Genomic DNA, 18987 nt, shown 5'->3' on the forward strand with positions numbered 1-18987 from the left:
GGAAATAAATCTAGACCTGTAATGAACCTCCCGACCAACTTTCGCATCACGAAAGATTTAGCAGGGCATCTTAGCATTAGATTGCTATCCAAGCGTCATAGTCAACAGCCCTATTGAGGATACGTAAGCCCCGAGAGATCAGTTGGAACAAGCAAGGAGAAAGCAAAGCTGCACTGCGCATTGTTTACCTCCTCCCTCCTTGTAGTCACGCCATTGTTTTAATGCTATAGCGTCAAAGGTCCCATGGGGCCAAAATGCGTGGACGGTCACAATATTCGCCCATTGGCCTCAGGTGGTGACGTCATCAGACCAGGATTGACATCACTTCCGTTAAAGGCATCAACAACTGCTAATGCTACCGTGTTACCAACATACAATGAATTAGGTGTCTCTGCGAATTTGTTTTTCCAGAAGACAATTGGCGGTTCTTCCTAGTTAGATGACAAAAAATTAGGGGTGGCTCCACTCGGCTGAGCCAGGTTACACGGAGCGAGAGCTCGGTTAAGCATGGTTAGATACGGTTTAGCTTTGGCACAGCACAGCAGCGGTACCGCATAGGCGGCGAGCGCTGCCCTTTATTCAGCAAGAGCGAACCCCGTGGTTCGTCACGTGACACCACTGGCGAGAGCGAGCGGTCGGAGTGGCGTTCGGCGCAGCGGCGGAACAAGCGGTAACAGCTGCGACAAGTCACGTGCTATGACGTCATAGCCACACCTGCGGCGAGCCTCTAGTTGAAGGTCAAATCCAAGAGTCATTTGACCTTTAGCTTTGCGTGCGAGAAGTAGGACTTTCGCTCCAAAACAAAGGAACTTTTTTAAACTTTAGAACCGCGCAAGACTGCAATGGATGCAAGAACATTTTTCAGAACATCGCGGACACTCAGCTAATATTAGCGACATATTACGAATTCGTCATTTACGGAAGACGCGAATCTAAGAGTTTTCTAATGACGTGCAGCTTTTTCGTCAGATGAGACAAAAAAAAAAGAGAGACTTGCCGGACGGTCTTTGAAGCGAAGCAATGTTTCTGACTTCCGAGCAAAAAAAAAAAAGCTAAAATCTACGCAGTACTAAGCAAGAAACGGTGCTTTTTCTGAACCGGAAATCCCTGTGACGGAGCTCTGCGGGCATCTTTGTTCCCAATGGGCGGCCGTCGTATAAAATACGCGCACGGTTCTCATGATGCGCACCGAGGGGCGCAGAAAAGAAAAAGCGCTCGCGACAAAGCTGCCTAGTTTGTTTCGAGTGCGCCATACAGGTGATAGCGCACGCACGTCCCAGTGTTCGGATGCTACGGGAACAGCACGCATTTAGTGGCTTTGCGAGCCTGAGAAAAGGGCTGGGAAACTACAACGAAAAAAGGCTCGCATGCAACATCGTCGCTCGAGATCGCGTGTAACGCTCATTCGCTTCGTCGTTCCGCCGTGCGCTTCCCGTGGCGAGAGGGAACGGCATTTGCATTTTGAGTTCGTTAACTCCGAGGCAATGGTGAAAAAAAAAAATAAAGGAAGCATGCTCGTGGACGACGCCGGGAGAACGTTCTGACAATACCTCGTTTTCGCTTCTTTTAAAGGGGGAACGCTGTAATTAAGCCCGAGGGTTTGTTTGTTTGCAAAAGTTTGCGGCAAGCCTTGTCATGATGACGTGTTGCTCTCCTCGAAGCTTGTTTATGTTGTTGCTGCGATTAACACCGCAATAACGTAAGAGTACTCGCTTAACTACAGTGAAACATTTTAGCAAGAGAGGTTTTACAAATCAACATGTTGATAACGAATGAATTTCTTTTCATCGAACACTGTTTTTAAGAAGCAATGCAATCGTTCGCATGTATTGTGTTTTTAACTTTTTAGGAGACGCAGGACTCCTGAAGAAAACTTTAAATTATGACCAACTTCTTTGCTAATTTTGAGTAGACCTCAGCCACTTTCTGAAAAGGCTGACGTCTTTATTTTGTTTGCTGGGGGCCTCGAGATCCTCGCCCAGCCAAGGATAGCTGCTAAGGTTACATGACTAAGCGATGTGCCTCCCGAGACGACTGCCCACGTCATCTGGGATTTAATCTCAGCTTCCCATGTTGAGCTCGCCAACAAGATCCACCTGATAACGTGTGTAAGTACAGCCATGGGTCATTCAGATGGCGCAAGACAGAGTCACCGTAACCTCGCTTTTGTAGCGATAGCTGCATTACGGTAGCATTTCGAGCCTTCAGCATTACGGCGCCGCCACCCCGTTGCTGTGCCGTCACGTTGTCACGTGGTTGGTCACGTGGCGCAGAGCCGCTGCTGTTGAAACCGAGCTGCAACAGCTGTGCGCATGCGCCGTGTCAAGTGGGACGAAGATGAAGAAGTAACACCCAGCGAAACGGAGCTGCGAAAGACTGACTTTGCAATTAGACTGAGCAAGTTCCACTCGGCCAGCTGTAGCTATCGCGTCACTCCAGGTTTAACCAGAGCTAAACCACCGCCATTTTTTTGTCAGTCTCACTGATTTACCGCCCGGCACTTTACAGTTGTCAGAAGCACTGTAGTGAGCGACGACGTAACCGTTTTCAAAAATATAGAGGCACATAGATGGTAATTGCACACAATAAACTAGGCAGCTAACAATTTGAAAACATTTTACTTTCCATTCCATTCGATTCTCAGGGCATATTCACTGTTAATGCCCTTTTTTATTATTATTAGGCAAGGAAGTTTAGCAAACTGAAAGTCTGTCCACAAAATCTGCATCTAATAAATGTTGTGAGTCATACCTAGAGCATATATGATCCGACGAGCATTCTTTAAAGCACCTTTAAAACAGGGCACTACCACCAAATCTCCCTGGGAAGACGCGCTTACAAAAAGCTTAAAAAGCAGAAAATAAAAATAAGCTCAAAATAAGCGCAAGTTCGGAATTCAAAACATCTTTCGCTTCATAGCAAACTCTCAAAAGTGCGTCATGGCAACGCTAGCCTAGTTATTTTTTCGCGCCTTGTGCTTTCATTGTACGGGAATTGCCTGCTTGCAGCAAATGAGCCTGCGTAGCGCGAGGGAAAGAAAATAGTTGATGGTGAAGGGTATAGGTCCTCTACGGTACATGTTCTTCCACCCATGCAGCTCTTCTCAAAACACTATCCTCGCGTCCAAAGCCGAACCCAGGCGGGATTCATGCTGCCTCGGCATGCCGCCTCGAGCTTTCGAATTCCACAGCGCTGCTGCGCGAAGCTCGTTCAACTTTCCAGCTCGCATCAGTTCCGCTATGCGTCGACGCAAGCTGCGGGCGCCGCACGTAAGACATTGGCCGTGTGCCGTGAGCAAAACGCTCATACACAACCGCACGCGTTTTCATGCAAGCCAGTGAGAGAGAGAAATAGAGAGAGAGAGAGAGAGAGAGGGTAAAAGCCATTCTACTGTATCCAAAATATTTCCGATAACGGCCTCGAAATCATCCCGCTCCTACGGCAGCACACGGACCGAAACCACGACGCGCAAAAAATGTGGTCGAATTCGCGAACCAGCGCGGCGACGTAAGGGGCGAACCAAATGCACGAGTTACGGTTTGCAGGACTCTCATTTACTGGAATGTGTTCGTATGTAAACCTGAAAGTTTTTTTCTTTACAGGATTTGGCTTATTCGTGTCATCACCACGCTACGATAATCAGTACAGCTGTAAGAAAGACGTGCGCGCCGATCACTGACGAGTGTTGTATGAAGTACGAAAGAAGCGCGCAAACGCCTAAACGGAACGTTGCGTAGCCGACAAAAGATACACGAAGGCCAGATTTAAAAAAAAAATGAAACGAAGGAAGACCTCAAATATTTTTGTCACTTCCATCGTGGGACTCGGGATGTGAGCTAAAACTTGTTTGTTTCTTTGGGGGCCCGAAACATTCCCTTTATTCTTGCACTCTAAGCACGGGTCGACTAGGTCATTATATTCGTTTGTTTTCTTGCATAGTTCAATAAAAATATGTTCATTATTGGTCAAATGTTTTAGGAGAATCTTCCAAGGTGGAGTAGATTTGTGATGATGTGAAGGGACCAGGACCAGGGAGCCCTGACCAGGACGAATTTTTATTTAAGTACGAAGTTTCTGAGAAAGCTATGTATAGCTTTCCATTGTATACGTATGGCTACGTTTAGGTGGATGCAAATGAGCAATTACTCCCTTATAATATGTTCATTACATTTTTATATGTACAGAATCCAACATATGTGGCTGCAAGCCGGCATGACATGGCATATGCAAATGGAATAAACTGATCACCCCAAGAGCACTAGAACTGCCTTTTCTTGCAGGACAAAGCAATCAATTCGCTTCATTAGCATCAAGAGAAAAAGAGCGAGAGGCTGTTGGGGAAGGAAAAGCAGAGAAATTAATATTATGGGCAAGGAAAAGATAGAGGTGAATTAAGAAGGAAGGCTGTCAAGTAGGGATGAGCCCACGGCAAAGTCGTAGCCTATGACACAGTCACAACGCCATCAAAAATGGACGTGTATTTGGCTGGCCCGCACCGGAACTCCTAGACGACATTTAAGGTTGTATTATAAAAGTGAAAAGTAACGTAAAGATGAGAAGAAATTAAGGGACGAATCAGGTGGTAAATGTCTGCATACCTGAAGTCCAAAGTCTTGTGCTGAATAAGAACCAGGAGAAGAAAAACCAAGGCTGCAGTCTCTTTTTTTTTCGTTCTCTTCCTGCACAGATAAAATTTTTCACCATCTTTTAAACTGTTGAGATTAAACGACGCCATACAAAGGACTCATACGCTTTCCTATTTTGTAACCCTGTCATAGAAAATGAAGCAAAACTGCTAGCTACGCGCAGCGGTTCGAGCTCTTTTCGACCTGCTTGGGTCACCGCGTTTCGCTTGAACGTCGAGCCTTCGATGCGACACGTTATACTGGCGCATTATCTGCGGGTGCTCTTTCCAGCTCCCCAGGGACATCGTCAGTTTTCTCGAGTTGCCCGCAGTTTCTTCCCTTAGAAAGCGCAACAACCGAACGCGTTGTCTGTGCGGCGCGCGCAAGCTGGCCCATAAACTACGACACGGACGGTTCACTATTAACCCCGGGAAAATACACAGCCGCTCTCCCCATATTTCATTTGCGGCCTCCCGCTTTTATTCTTCCCGCAGACTTGCCCTCTTTCCCGACGCCTTTCCCATAAACTTGCACTGTCGCGCCGGCCACCGCGAATATCTTGTTCGTTTTGCAGCCATTCTTTGCGCTTGCTGCTTCCATATTTAGCTTTCTTCTTAAGGCCGCCTTCCATGCATCCCTATTTTGTTCATGCTTTTCGTCCCCAAGGCGAACGGCCGCTGGCTCCCGTCCCTCCTTGGTTTGGCCGGCTTCCCCACATTTTATTCCCCGCCGCACGCACACATAATCCCAGCCTTCTTTCTCCCGCCTTCCCTCGTGTTTTCACCCTCTCCCGCCGTGCCGTCTTCCCTAGCTCCCACCTCGGATCCCTCCTTGCTCCCCTGGCCGTAGCTTCACGGTCCTAGTCGGCTGTAGTTTCCCTCCGCTCTCCCTACAGTGGAAAGAGGAGTTTCCCGGTGCGGGATGGCACGCATGCGCAGTGCGCCCGCTCCCGCGAGGGTCCCGCCGGCCGGACCGGAGACGACGCCGCGGTCCGCGCGCTGTGATCGCTCAGTCCGCGCGAAGCCACGGCGCCGTGCGATCGTGTGTCTCGGCGAAGGCGGCGCCGGCAGCGAAACTCGACCTCTCTCGCATCACGCCTCGTGCCCACGCGGGGCGCGCCGCTTGACTCTGCCTGACTCGATTCGATTTGGCTGGGCACAAGTGGTGCACGGACAAGGCTGACACATGACTCCGCGTGGCCGTCAGGATTCTGTAGGCGATGCTTGACACCTGGCGAGAAAGTGTTGTGACGTAGCATGTCAAGACTTCGGTGAACAGGAGTTCACACTGTGCTTTCGTTTCATTTTCTCCGCGAAGAAGTGAATCTAGGGAAAGGATACGCTGCGGTTATCGAAGGAACGCAAAACATTTTACCGACATCTGTGTTGTGCATGGTGTTGTGTCTCTGTGTGATTAATCTCGCCGAAAAATCTCAGACTGCGCACTGACGTCGGGGGAACAGGTGTTGCAGCTCGAATCAGTGTCTCGCGTTCGTGAACGACAGTAGGGGAGTGCTGTGCTTAGTTATGACTCTTAACAGCGGTTGCGGACAGTTTATTGTGCGCATGCCGTTTTAAAAATTATGAACGTTTTGCGCAGCAGTACTTCACATTCGAAAAAGATGATAATGCTCGTACAAAAAAGGAAGTACGAAGATCGTCGTGACGGCAGCGCGTCATTGCATTGAATCCCCGTTTTTACGAGAAGACGCGCTTGAGTAACTCAGTAACTCTTTTTGGTGTGTTTTGCACTCAAATCAAGAACTGGATAACCCGGAGAACTGCACGTATTCTCCTCAGGTCAACTCGTCTTTGCTTTCTTAGTTCTCCTTCTAAATGTTCAATACCCTCGAATAAGGCAGGCGTTGTGCCACCTAAGGTTCGTGGGCGTTAGTACAAGAAAAGCACTCCATTAAACAGCACAGAATAAAACGCATCTGTCAAACAGCATTACGCCGGGACGATTTTGTGGACTCGGATACGGTTTGAAGACTAAGTAATACCACAAACGTGTTCATATGCGCACAAGTCCAGAAGCAAGAACCTTTCTTCTGAACGCAACCCATAAGCCATTACGCTCGATCAAAGCGCGGCGTCAACCGCGTTCGCATAACGGAGCTCGCCCGAGCTGTCACATCCACAAGCAAGCTTTTGGCGCTGAGCGGCTGTCGGCGCCCGGGAAATCGACAAGCGTCCCTCTTCGCATTGTGCCTCATCAGTATGCGCTGGAAGAAGGCGGCCTCGCACCGTATGACGTCAAGAGCGTAGGCGCGGAGCGTACGGCCCTTTTCTGGACTCTGTTTATGACAGTCTTCGGGTCAGCATTTTGTGCTACTGCTTGTGGATCGAAGAATGAACGTTCAAGTCGCTACAACTGCTGCCAACTCTTTGAACCGAGCTTGTCTGTCGTCTTCCTCTCACTTGCCTCCGTTCTACTGAACTAACGACCTCGGATTATTCTTTGTTCTTTCCGCTCAGACATTACCACAACTTGTTCATTCCAAAAACAGGTTCGCTAATACTACTCAAGAGCCCGGGCTCTGCGATGTTGCGAAACTGGTGCGCAGCAAACCTTTCGACTCTGCGGCGGATGCTCCTGGAAACAGCGTCAGAGACATAGCTGTTCGCCAACGCGCTTAGCGCGAGCAACATCTGCGTGGACTGCGAATCCTCAACCCCGACTCGGAGACACGTCAGTCCGCTTCGGAAGGGCTTCTACAGAAAGGAAGCAGAGGAGGGAATCTCGCCATGGCTTCGAAGACGCGGCTGCGCTGCCTTATCATCGCACTCCTCTGGTCGACATCACGTAAGTGCAATAACAACCGTACACCTCGCTTGCATTCTTGAACACTGTATAGCTAGATTGTCATTTCGCTCAAAATAACGAGGAAAAGAGTTTACACAGCAGTGTCTCAGCTTAGATCAGCATGCGAAGACTGTTGTCTCACGCCGTGAAGTCAGGACACTGTTGCTTTGGGCAGCTGGGCGAAACGAAAGCAGTTCCTATTCGGCGAGGCAGGCAACGAGTTGTCTGGAGGGGCGCGCATGCACTTTTTACGAAGCCCACGCACGCGGTCCTGCATACCAAACGCGTCTCGCTTCACGCGCGAGGAACACACCATATTCGCCTCCAGGGACGCAATCTGAAGCTCCCGGACTCCGGCAGGGCAGTAAAAATTCGATGAGTCGGCGCGGCGGGGATTACTGCTCAACAATAAACTCTCACCCGCGGGAAAAGATGGGGTATACCACGCGCAGGCGTTTTCTAAAACCTCGGGGCGGCGGTTCACACGAAGAACTGCGGATATTCATTGCGGTAGGCGTTTTGTGGCTTTCACTAGGCTTTGCATAGTCGTTCGCTGCTGATGAATCGACAAAGAAGACTGAATCTGATGGCTCCGCGCCTCATAAATTTTACGTCCCGAGCGGATTTCCGAAGGAATCGGGCTCGCGTCCCTTGTTCTGTTATTGCGAAGTTTTTATTGCCTTGTTTAATGGCGATAGTGCATAGAAAGACGTGTTAAACCAGTGATCCTGTCTGCATGCCGTAATGTTGAGAAATTAGGACCCGCTAATAAATAAAACCTATCCGTTTATCTATATAGAAATTTATTGTACTAGACTTAATAACTCTTGCAAATTATTTTATTATGTTTAAAGCCCAATGAGTTAATATCAATTAAAATTGTGGGAAAGGCTTGTGCCTTGACACTGCTCTGCGCTGCTTGTCGATTCCTTCAAACAGATCAGAGAAAAGAAATGTTGAACTTTGGCTTGTGTATTTTGCCTCCTAGCCCACTTACGTCAGCCTAATGGTTGATCACTGAAAAACTTGTCAATGAACGTACGAACATAAGATAATATTATTAAGGATTTTTTCTCCTGCAGCTGTGTTTATTTTGTCTTACCGTGCCGCATAAGTACTGGTGTTAGAAAGCAAATAAATAGACGCCAGTCGTGCGCAGCGTTCAGATTTTCACCCTTCTTAGAGATGATTGTCCTGATAATTAAATGAAAGCGAGCCCAGGGGGTTTGATCTTCCCACCATTTTGGTCTTAGTGGTTTCACTTCATGATAACTCTTCTTGCCTCAACTGCTTAGAAGAAAGACGACAATGAAATTCTATTCTTGTTTTGATATCCTTACAGTTCGAACATGTCACTTTGCAATGATATGTGCGCGGTAAAAATTTCGGACGCATTTGTTTTACTTCGCAGTAAGTATTCAGGAGCTAGGTTCCGTCTTACTCAAGCAAAGAGCCTTAGACGCCGTTAACAACGGTAATGCAAAGTAGCCTGTGGTAAGATGTCTGCAAGTATTCACGCCTCTCTTATCGTAGAAATATGAATCGTATTAAGCTGACGTCTTCATCTTTTATCAAAAAGTAGCGATATTTGCATACGTCTCTGTGTAGCAAGCTTACACGAGAAAGTCGTTTCAAAGCAAATATGTACAAAGTAAAAAGACTTATTTTATGTCTGCTTAACTCATCACATTTACTGAATGGGAAACAAAAACAACGTCCTCTATCACAGCTACTCTTTTAAGGGACGCGCCGCGAACGAAAACAGAACGGGGCCCGAGGCAACAAGGAATCCATCTGTCGAAACAGTCAGTTCCTTTGCGCGGGACTGCGGCTCAATCGCTACTCGCTTTCTCAGACCGCGGTCGCGGGACGACGGCGCGCACCCGCGACAGCTGTACTTACAGGCGCTGTAAAAACAAGCCACACCCGCGCAGCTGTCTCTCTTTCTCTCTGCGGCATTACCGATTCAACGGGAAAAGCAGCCGCCGAGCTATCCATTCAAAATATTATCACAAGACCGTCGCCACGTTCTCCTTGCACTTTCCCGCGACAGTTCTTTCTTATTTCCTCTGCGAATCACTTGCCGTCGGGTGGCTGGAGAGCGAGTTGTTAGGAGGAGGGTGAGTTCAAAGCGAGGAACCGCCAAAGGGGACAACAACATAGTCGCGCTCTATCCCCTGCCACCCAAGACGACTTTCTATGAGGCAGCATTGAAGTGCGTCCCGAAAAAGGGAAATAAGGACAGACGGGCATCTGCAGTCCACGTGCAGGATTATTGGGGAAGAAGGAAGGTGGGTGAAGGCCGAGGGAAAGGGACGTTCAAGATAGGATGCGAAAACAGCAATGCGCATTAAAAAAAGATGAAGTGCGTCTCGGGAATGGAAGCAGGAGCAAGCGCAATGCCGTTTTATTCGCATCCCCATATCGACCTCAAAATCGCTGCTGTCTCGAGGCGCGAAGAGAATGCGCCTTCTAAAGAGATCCGATCACTTCCGCCACGCAGCAACAGCAGCAGTAATGCCCTCCGCGCACGAAAAGATTGCAAAAATAACAAAAAAGCGCGAGGGAAAACAGCGCCAGCTCGAGAAAAGAACATGGAAGCAAGTCAATCCAAGAAAGCTGTCAAAATGAAATCCCATATGATTTGAACCGGCAGCGGAGGCGGCGGAGGGCCCGGCCCCAAATCTCTGAAACACACCATCGGAAAAGTAAACGGCATCTTTCCTTCTGATATGCCGCCGCCTCGCCCTGGGCCGGCGAGAGAACTTCACGTCTTCCCGGTATCGACCGTGCTTTGTGTTTCGCCGCTGCCACCCTCCTCACCCTTTCCTCTCTCTCTCTTCCTCCCCCCTGAGGCACGTATGTTTTCCCCTTGCATGTTTCATTCGCTGGAAACAAAGCAAGTTTCTTCGTCTAAGGACAGCCATATTCATTTCCCTGCCTTCCTCCTCTCCCCTCCAGCCTCTCCCTACTTTTCCCTTATTTATCTGTTTGTCTTCGCGTGTATCTGAGACATTTCCTCGACGTGCTTTCCCGTGCGACCATTTTTCCTTCACACGACGTCTTGTGGACGTGCGTCGCGTTCTATCTCTTCGCGCTTGCTATTTGTGCGTGTGCGTTTTCCTGTTCTCAGACTCCGAGGCCGTCCTGGCTGCTTAAGATTCATTAATCCCGTTCCCTGATAAAGTAGCCTCGCATGGCTGAGAGAAACCGATAAAAGGCTTCTAGGGGCGGGCAAATTCAATTTGAAAGTGAGCGGGCAGTGCCGAACCCTCTCAGTGATAAAGGCATAATCAGGGTAAGAAAATCTTGGCGGCTTCTGTGCCTGATTAGCCGAGGGGCAGAAAACGAAGGGTTTCTTTTTTTTTCAGCGTAATAAGAAACCAGACTCAAATGATGCCGTTCCATAACGAACAGGTCTTGGTTTTTCGGTGCACCTAGATGAATCGATATGAGAGTTATTAACAGTGCAGCTCGTATCAGGACATGATTAGGTTCAGTACACTTTCCCTGTATCTTTCGTTGTTAGACAGAACCACTGTAATTCATACGCAATAAAACGCCTTTACACAGAAGTTAAGATGGCAACGACAATTCTTAAGCGGTGTTTGGACAAAAGTGCACAGGTGGTCGTACGATGTGATGTGATGAATCTGCAATAGCAGAATTAGTTTCAAATTTCCCATTCGCATCGAACCCCTTCCCACTAAGATTTTGAATTTGCTTTCGCCGTGGAATTCTAGTGGGTAAAGCTGGATGGATGAATGTTGCGTGGAGGTTCGTAGGGGAGAGATTCATTTTTACCACAGGATGTCCGAAAGGTAGAGACTTCACATAGACAACGGGTTTTCTCCGAAAGCGGACTACACTCTAACGCAGTACATTGTAGCAACCTTTAAACATGTGAGTTAAAGCGCAAAATGCACGGCAACGCTGTATGAGCACTTCAAACAAGTTTCTGAAGTGAGGACGCGTATATAATGAGGAAGCGACAGTGTTCTTAGTTGATTCCGGAATTGGTTTAGGTGTCCGTATCGGGGCAATCTGACGATAGTTTTTTCACAAGGGTAGAAACTTGGGCGAGTCGGTAACGGTGATCCATGGAAAGTGAGAGTAGCGCAAAACGGGACAAAGGGACAGAGAAAGACAGACACAACACAGGCTGTGTTGTGTCTGTCTTTCTCTGTCCCTTTGTCCCGTTTTGCGCTACTCTCACTTTCCATGGATCACCGATAGTTTTTTCCGTGCCAGATGCCTTCCAGTGTACAAAGCTGCCCATGAGGGCGTTGTGTTGGCGGAAGCGGCATGTAAATTATCGACATATCAGCATTTTCGTGAAAACCTTAGCAACTTACCGGCTTGCCCTTCGAGTTAAGCCGAGTGTACTTCCATCGCACTTCAATTATTCATACGCCAGAGATACGCTAGACTGTGTAGACCGTCAACAAGTTGCCTTGAACCAGGAATTTTAATAAAGCGACATTCTCTTGACCACCATCAACTGCCTGAAGGTCATTTTTAGCCACTCTCGAAAACAACGCGCCAAATCTGAAAACCATGCAACGCAATTTTTGAACGAAAGATTTCCTGCAGTTATTCAGTACGGGAAAATAACAGTATGTCTTTGAAAGAAGCCGGCAGCCCCAAAAAATTTAAGCGGTGTTACGTTCTGCTTACAGTCAACCATGGACCTAATACAAGCAGCAAGAAGCGGATAACTACCTCTGGATAGCATCTAAAATTGGATCTTTCCACAAGTGCCTACACTCATAGCAGCAGTGCCATTACAACCATGACTGTTCGGTGATTGTACGCGGAACACCTTCGCGGTAATATTTCTCATAAAGCTGCAGATGCTGGACTCTGGGTCGTGCGATGAATACTTTCTTTCTCTCTCCGACCAGTATCGCCCACCAAAATTGCTGGCATCAGTGTAAATTGAATGCTACAGTTTGAAGTAAAGCTAACGTTCGTCGACATTTTCTTGCGGTAATGCGCACCGATTTGCTATAAGAGACCTAACGGCCCAGAAGTGATGCGCGTAGAATGCTGCACCCTAAGCAAAGAAGCTCGCACCTTTCAGCCACACATAAAAGAACTGCGGGTGGGTGAAGGGTGGCACTTGTTCAGTTCAGGCTGGCAATAGTATCATTACGTCGGAGACGACGGGAAGAGTGGTGAATGCCTACTTTCGGGTTTAGACAGTTTAAACGCAATGACGTTAAGGCTCTCGTTCTACAAAAAATCCGTCGTCGTCATCGGCGGCGGCGTTATGAACAGAAAAACAGGTTGCCCACCTGCCAATTAGGTCACGTGACCTTGTGACGTCATCAAAACCTGCCGACCGTGACAGGTGGCAGTTAAATTATATATTGTCGCAAGAGTTTACGGGGGAAGGTAAGCCTGGGTCTCACAAAAGCCGCGCCGATGGCTGTGTTTGAAAGAGCCACTTACCGGGGTAGTGACGTATCGCTTAACCGCTGTACCTCTTCGCCAGGAGTGGTATGAGGGCTCTCAGCGAACTATAAATGTAAAATAGAGAATGACCAATACCGCATATAATGGCACCTATGCAGAACCTAGGCGACAGAGAAGGAGTAATTGCGCGGGAGGGATCTCTAATGGTATCTCATTGTTATCCTAATGAAAGGATAAGCAATATATTGTGGTGAGAGAAAGAAAACTATCCGTACCTGTGAGGTAATAAGCAAAAAGTATTCCATGCCATTGAAGGGACCGAGTAACGCTATCGGGTCATATCCTTAAGGCGGAGCTTAAGTGCCCCCTAAAGTTTTACCGCCTTCCAGCAGTAATATTCTTGTGGTAAACATTTCAATTCAGCAAACTGGTATATTACTGTTTTTTTTACTCTACAAGTGTGGAATGAGGCTTATGATTAGAAAGAGAGACGAGTGAAGTAGGAGAAAGTTATAGGTTGCGGAGACCACTTTTGTTGAGACAGTTGGAATATTTGTCAATATGCCAATTGTGCATTCCACCATTTATGTAGTCACCTTCGTGGCTGCACTGCAAGCCCGTATCTCTGAGGAAGCGCTTGCGAACAGAAGCCGTCGCCAGGCATGTCACACAAGTGACACACATCACACATGTTCGGACATATTCGGATGACGGACATATTTATAGCAGTGTTTAACAACCGCAGTGGTGGCCTAGTGGTTTGAGCACCTGACACGCATGCTGGAGGCGTGGAGTTTGATCCCGAGTGCCGCCGGGTACCCAGCGGTGATACAAGAGGTACAAGCTTTTTTTTCTGATCTGGTGCTCGGTTTATCTGTGATGAAATTCTTGGGAAATAGGTCTTTGACCCAACAATGTGTAAAGAAAAATACTTTGTGCCACGGCGCTCTTTGGCCACAGATGCCCTTGCGCCATAAAATTTGATCATTTATTATTGATCTTTTTTTGATCAATCATCTATTTTTGCTCAAGTTGATCGTTTTTGTTGCTTTTCGTTTGGTGTGTGCCTGTATTTTTGTATTTTCACATGTTTTCCACCTATTATGCCCTTGTACATAAGGTTGCAGTATCCGTGAATAAATAAACAAATCATTATCATAAGCAATGTTTAAGGAACTTTCGACATTGATGATTGACACGTGCAATAGCGTTCTATCAGAGGAAACTATAAATGAAGTTTTATTAGAGATAACACAATCTAACCGATATCCGCTTTTATATTGAGTTTATCAGCGACCGAACCGACTGAATCTGTGTGTGCTAGTATGCAGAGACGTCCTTGTGACCAGGTGCCACTGGCAACTGCCGGCGGCCGCTGAAGTGGTAGCTATTTCGGTGCCAGATTTGGCTGTTATTGCAACATGGTGAGCTTGATGGTGCAGAGTTCGACATGTACAAGCGCTAGTACTAACAAAGACGCGAAAAATAGATCCAACTCTCTGGGCTCTGCTCTTCTAAAGTGGCCCGTCACTACAATACCATGGCAGCAAATTGCGTAATCATGTTACTTAAACATTCATCATTTATGGCTGTGTTCAAAGAGATACGCATTATTTCGGAATATGCATAATTTGTGTTCAGAATGTTAGCACTTTTCGAGGCTACAAATATAGATGAATTTGTAAGGATATTGATTCTTGCTTTTGATGCAAACAGATTCGCCACACACTGCAGCAAAGATAATGTTTTGCTGTGTTTATCTTCCAGTGGAGTAAACGAAACATCGCATATAAGCCTGCTTCATCTACAACAAACATGACTTATCTACCGGCTTCACGCCGCACTCAACAGCAGCATCATAAGCAACTGTTTTCTCGCGACCTTGTCTGCATCCAATTATGTTTTTAAGCAAAGCTGAAGTGCGTGCCAGTAATGACGCTATTTATTTGGAACAGAGCTGCAAGTGTTTCTTCCCCCCGAATTTCGCGGCTGTCGGCCGCATCTAAACAGGACAGCCTGCATGGGACTATGTAATTTTGCATTCAACGCATAATGAAGCGGCTTCGAGGCCACACAAAAATTAACCGGCTAAGGGCTGTAACTTTTATGAGCGTGGTGTTTATTATCCTAGACAAAGCGAACAATTGGTGTTAATAAAAGACTTGATTTTCGTTGTTCCTGTCGCCCTGTCAATCATTATGTATCACTTAGTCTTTCCAGCCTGAGCTCGGCCTTTTTAAGTGTATCGAAGCTGACGCGAACAAAATTTTCATCTTTAAGCCTTTAGATCGTCTTTTTTTTCAAAAATGCCCCACTCTAGGCAGGATCTTATTACGTATCGCGCCTCCTTCAATTTCCGCTCTCTTCTTTTTCCAGTCCGCACTGCGGTGTTGTGGTTGGTGTACCACTGGCGTATAGCTAGATATGATAGATATGCTTGTGAACGTGTGTATATTTTTTTTCATCTCCCTTCCAGCCGCTGGTTCAAAAATTTGAGACCACGTAATTCATCTAACCTTCCAACTCAAGCTTGGCGCCGTGTCCAGAAAAAGAAAGGAAAAACCGGCATGAAAACTCTTCCTTAAGTGGAAAGTCCGCAGGGTTTTCTTTTTTTTAACTTGCAGCCGATCCGAGATTTCTTTTCAGAGCAGCCACTTCCTTTCGTACGTCCGGTTACTGTATTCCCCGACACACACACCCGAGCTTAAGCCTGAGATGTGGGGGATAAAAAGGACAGAAAGGAACCGTAAAGAAAGGAATGCGGGAAGGATAGTCGTCGTCTGCTTTCCAGGAGGCCATTTTCTCTCACAAAAATACTAGCCAGAAAAAAGGGCAGCCCCGGTTCAAAAACCCATCAAGGCTGGCGAAACTTCCGGTTGATCTAATGCTTCCTGTCTCAAACTCTATATTTTTCCGAAACTCGAAGACAGCGGGCGCTTGCGCGCGTTTCTGCAAAGCTAGAATTTCGTTTTTTTTGCCTTCTTGTTTTTTTCTTGGACGCGCCTCATGTCAATAGCGACCGGGATTGGTGTTAACTTAAGCCACTGTCGTCTGCAGCTTCCTCGCGCAGTAGATTTTACAGCCCGTGATCGGGGTTTTATTTCGGTGATAACGACCGTCCTTGCCGGTCGAAGCAGCACATCCTGATTGTTAAGAAGCAGCAGAGAACAACCAAGGACGGCGCTGACGATCGTCGTTCGATACCGGCCCGAGTTTGAAGCTCCTAAATCCTCTGTGATGCGGATGTGCTGACGAAGCCCACCCGGACATTACAACGGTGCGGGTCGCGGAAGAAGACTAAGCATCCGTGTGTAAAATAACGGTGGAGCACACGTAAATAGAACTAGGAGCTCAAAAACATTTGAACATCGATGTATGCTGAATAGTGGAAATTAACGCTGAAATTAAAGGGAGGAGTTTGGTAGCTTGCCACTAAAGCTCATTTGGGTGGGGGTCTCCCCAGATTATTCGGGAGCGAGCGGTTCAATCGTGCGTTAGGATTAAGAATTGCTTGGACGACTAGAGCTCGTTCCGGGCATTCAGTGCTATTCATTTGTAAGCTAGCTGCCTCCACGTGCCATCTATTGATCTTTTGTGAACGCACAATCAGGCGTATTGCTTATTTTTATTTCAGTTCGCGAGAAATACTTTAAGCTTGGCCGGCAATGCCTTAGTGCAACTTTTGTATCGTATGAGAGCTTAGATATTGCTCTAAATAGACATTCTGACAAGGCAGATGACACGGGCCAAGGTCATGACATTATTTTACCAAGAAAGAGTAATTTATGCTTGAGAAAGTCATTTGCGTTTCTAGCAGCTATATGCTGCATCTGCCACAAATTTTATATTATTTTTAAATAGATCGCACATTCAACCAATACGCAAAAGCACATAAAAAAGAGCCAGCGTATCTAGGACACTTAGAGCTGCTTGTTAGCAGCACTTGGATACATCATTTAATTGTAATACTGATACCTGTTTAATATCTGCTGCGGGTCATTGAACCCAAGATTTTAAACTTATTTTTTGGAATATGGCAGATTGCTTGGCTTGAAGCACTCCGGCACGGGTCGGCCCGGTATTGCACTGCCTCCGGGATCGGCCCGAGGCATATTAGCGCAGCGCGTCTGTTCTTTCACTCTTTCCTCTCCTATCCTTTACCCCTCCTACTTTCAGCACGCGGCAGCGAGCGTGGTTCGCCTTGAGCCAGCAGGCAGGCCTGTGCACTTTCCTTTACTTTATTCCTATCAGCAACAGCAGTAGCATCAGTTGCATGAGCAATTGTAATGATAACAGCCCAAAGCCACCCTTTCTTGGAGGTACAGGTCTTTTTTATCTGAATGGGCATGAGATTGGGATGGCATGGCATGGCATTGATCATGGCACTGCATTGATCACTTCTTAGAAAACGCAGGGGCAGGCTGCGGAGTCAGCACGAGAAGCGCGCGCAGTTCTTAGCAAATAAAGTTTGTTTCCTGGACTTCTGTATTTCGCGGCAACACTAGTTAGCGGAATCCCCCGACAGAAACCTCGCCCTCATGCGCAGAGGAAATTTTGTCACGTGATCGCTCACGTGATGCTCCCTGCATGACGTCGCAGCGGGCACCCTCTGCAGTGCTCGCAAATGCCGAATTCCTAGCCGATGCCAGGTTATAACGACGCATGCGAACGACAAAGTAAGCAGCTGATCTCCGCCTCCGCCGCACCTCTCCTGTGCTTCTCTACCTGGTCGTCATATCTGACTACATTAAAAATCTTAAACTATACTGCAATGACTTAATTTTCGCGGGTACCTAAATTCCAAGATTTTTGGCAATGGTTTCCAGCTAGTGCGAAACTCATTCCTAGAATGATTTGAGCTGTCATGAAGAAATTCTCGTTATCCAAGCTTTATACGTTCTTTAGCATCAGTGCATGCATATCTAGTTGAACATTAGTTCAGAGTTCGGAACGGGACTTCGGAATTTCCGAATACGAGTTCGGAAATGTGAAGAAAAATGAAGGAAAAGGACAGGACTGGTGTCTGTCTAATGACCTAAATTCACACATTCATACCATGCCTGACATAATGTAAAAACTGTCAAAACACCTGCAATGCTAGAGGCCCGCACAGTACGTGGGCCTGCTCCATAACAAAACAGCGAGCGTCGACATGCACATCAACTACGTTGCGAATGAGACAGCCGATGCCGAGGAGCAGTTGGTGTCAACCTTATAAAACCAGTCTATAGACTGTCTATAGACTTGTTATAGACTGTATTGCCCTCCTATAGATATTTATTTTTGTCTATTCATAGTCTGTCGATAGAAAAAAATCTACTAAAAGTGTATGGACATAAATCTATAGATTGGCCATAGACTGTCTATGGGATTTGTATTGCCTATAGACTGTTCTCTAGGGTTTGTCTATAGAGAGTCTATAGACTTTACAGACAGAAGTCTATGGACATTCTACAGGCTGTCTAGAGAAATTTTTGTAAGGGCAAGGAGAAGACACCCGTGCTCGTAACGCAACGCACATAAGCGGGAAAGCCACTGCCCGACAACGTAATGCGGGCCGAGCAGACGAAGAGCGTAGTAAGGGTGCAGCCCGTAAAACGTGCGGTTCGCCAAGATCTCGAACCGTGGGCTCAAGAAACGGTGCAGAAGCGTTCGTCGAGACCGGACCAAATGCACTGGCCAACTCATCATCATCCCCATGATCAGCCATCGCCGGACTTATTACCAATTGCTTCACCATTTCGGCAGACATATCGCAAAATAGCTAATGCTTGTCACTAGTCTAACCATTTAGAGGAGTGCCTGTCGTTTTTGTTGACCTTCTTACAATAGCCTCGGCTTCCTTGACTTCGTGAAGCATAATAAAACATGATCGCGACAAAAACACTGACCCAACAGAAACGGCTGGCTGCTCGCGGTGAAATGTCCGTCTCGCTGAGGCTGAATTATCTTGAGCGAAATATTATTTATATGTAATAAAGGCACCACGCACTCAGCCCAGGCAATCGACTCCCGCTCCGAATTACATCAACTTTAATCTGCGTGTGGCCTATAATTACCCACAGCAAGCACAGCATATACGGTTGCCATTGTGGCCGATGTTACCTCTTCCTCAGCATAGCTTTTAAACTCCACTAAC

At 47.1% G+C, this 18987-nt stretch overlaps 1 protein-coding gene across 1 annotated transcript in view; it reads left to right on the top strand.

Annotated features, from left to right (window-relative positions):
- The first annotated feature begins 5635 nt into the window (after positions 1 to 5635).
- Positions 5636 to 18987, top strand: part of LOC144129185 (cell adhesion molecule Dscam1-like) — a 136113-nt gene continuing 122761 nt past the window's right edge. The window contains exon 1 of the mRNA XM_077663163.1: positions 5636 to 7430. Coding sequence (XP_077519289.1) covers positions 7373 to 7430 — 58 coding nt within the window. The 5' untranslated portion in view covers positions 5636 to 7372. The remainder of the gene's footprint in view (positions 7431 to 18987) is intronic.

The sequence above is a fragment of the Amblyomma americanum genome, chromosome 4 (genome assembly GCF_052857255.1).
Source record: "Amblyomma americanum isolate KBUSLIRL-KWMA chromosome 4, ASM5285725v1, whole genome shotgun sequence".
Classification (NCBI taxonomy): Eukaryota; Metazoa; Arthropoda; class Arachnida; order Ixodida; family Ixodidae; genus Amblyomma; species Amblyomma americanum.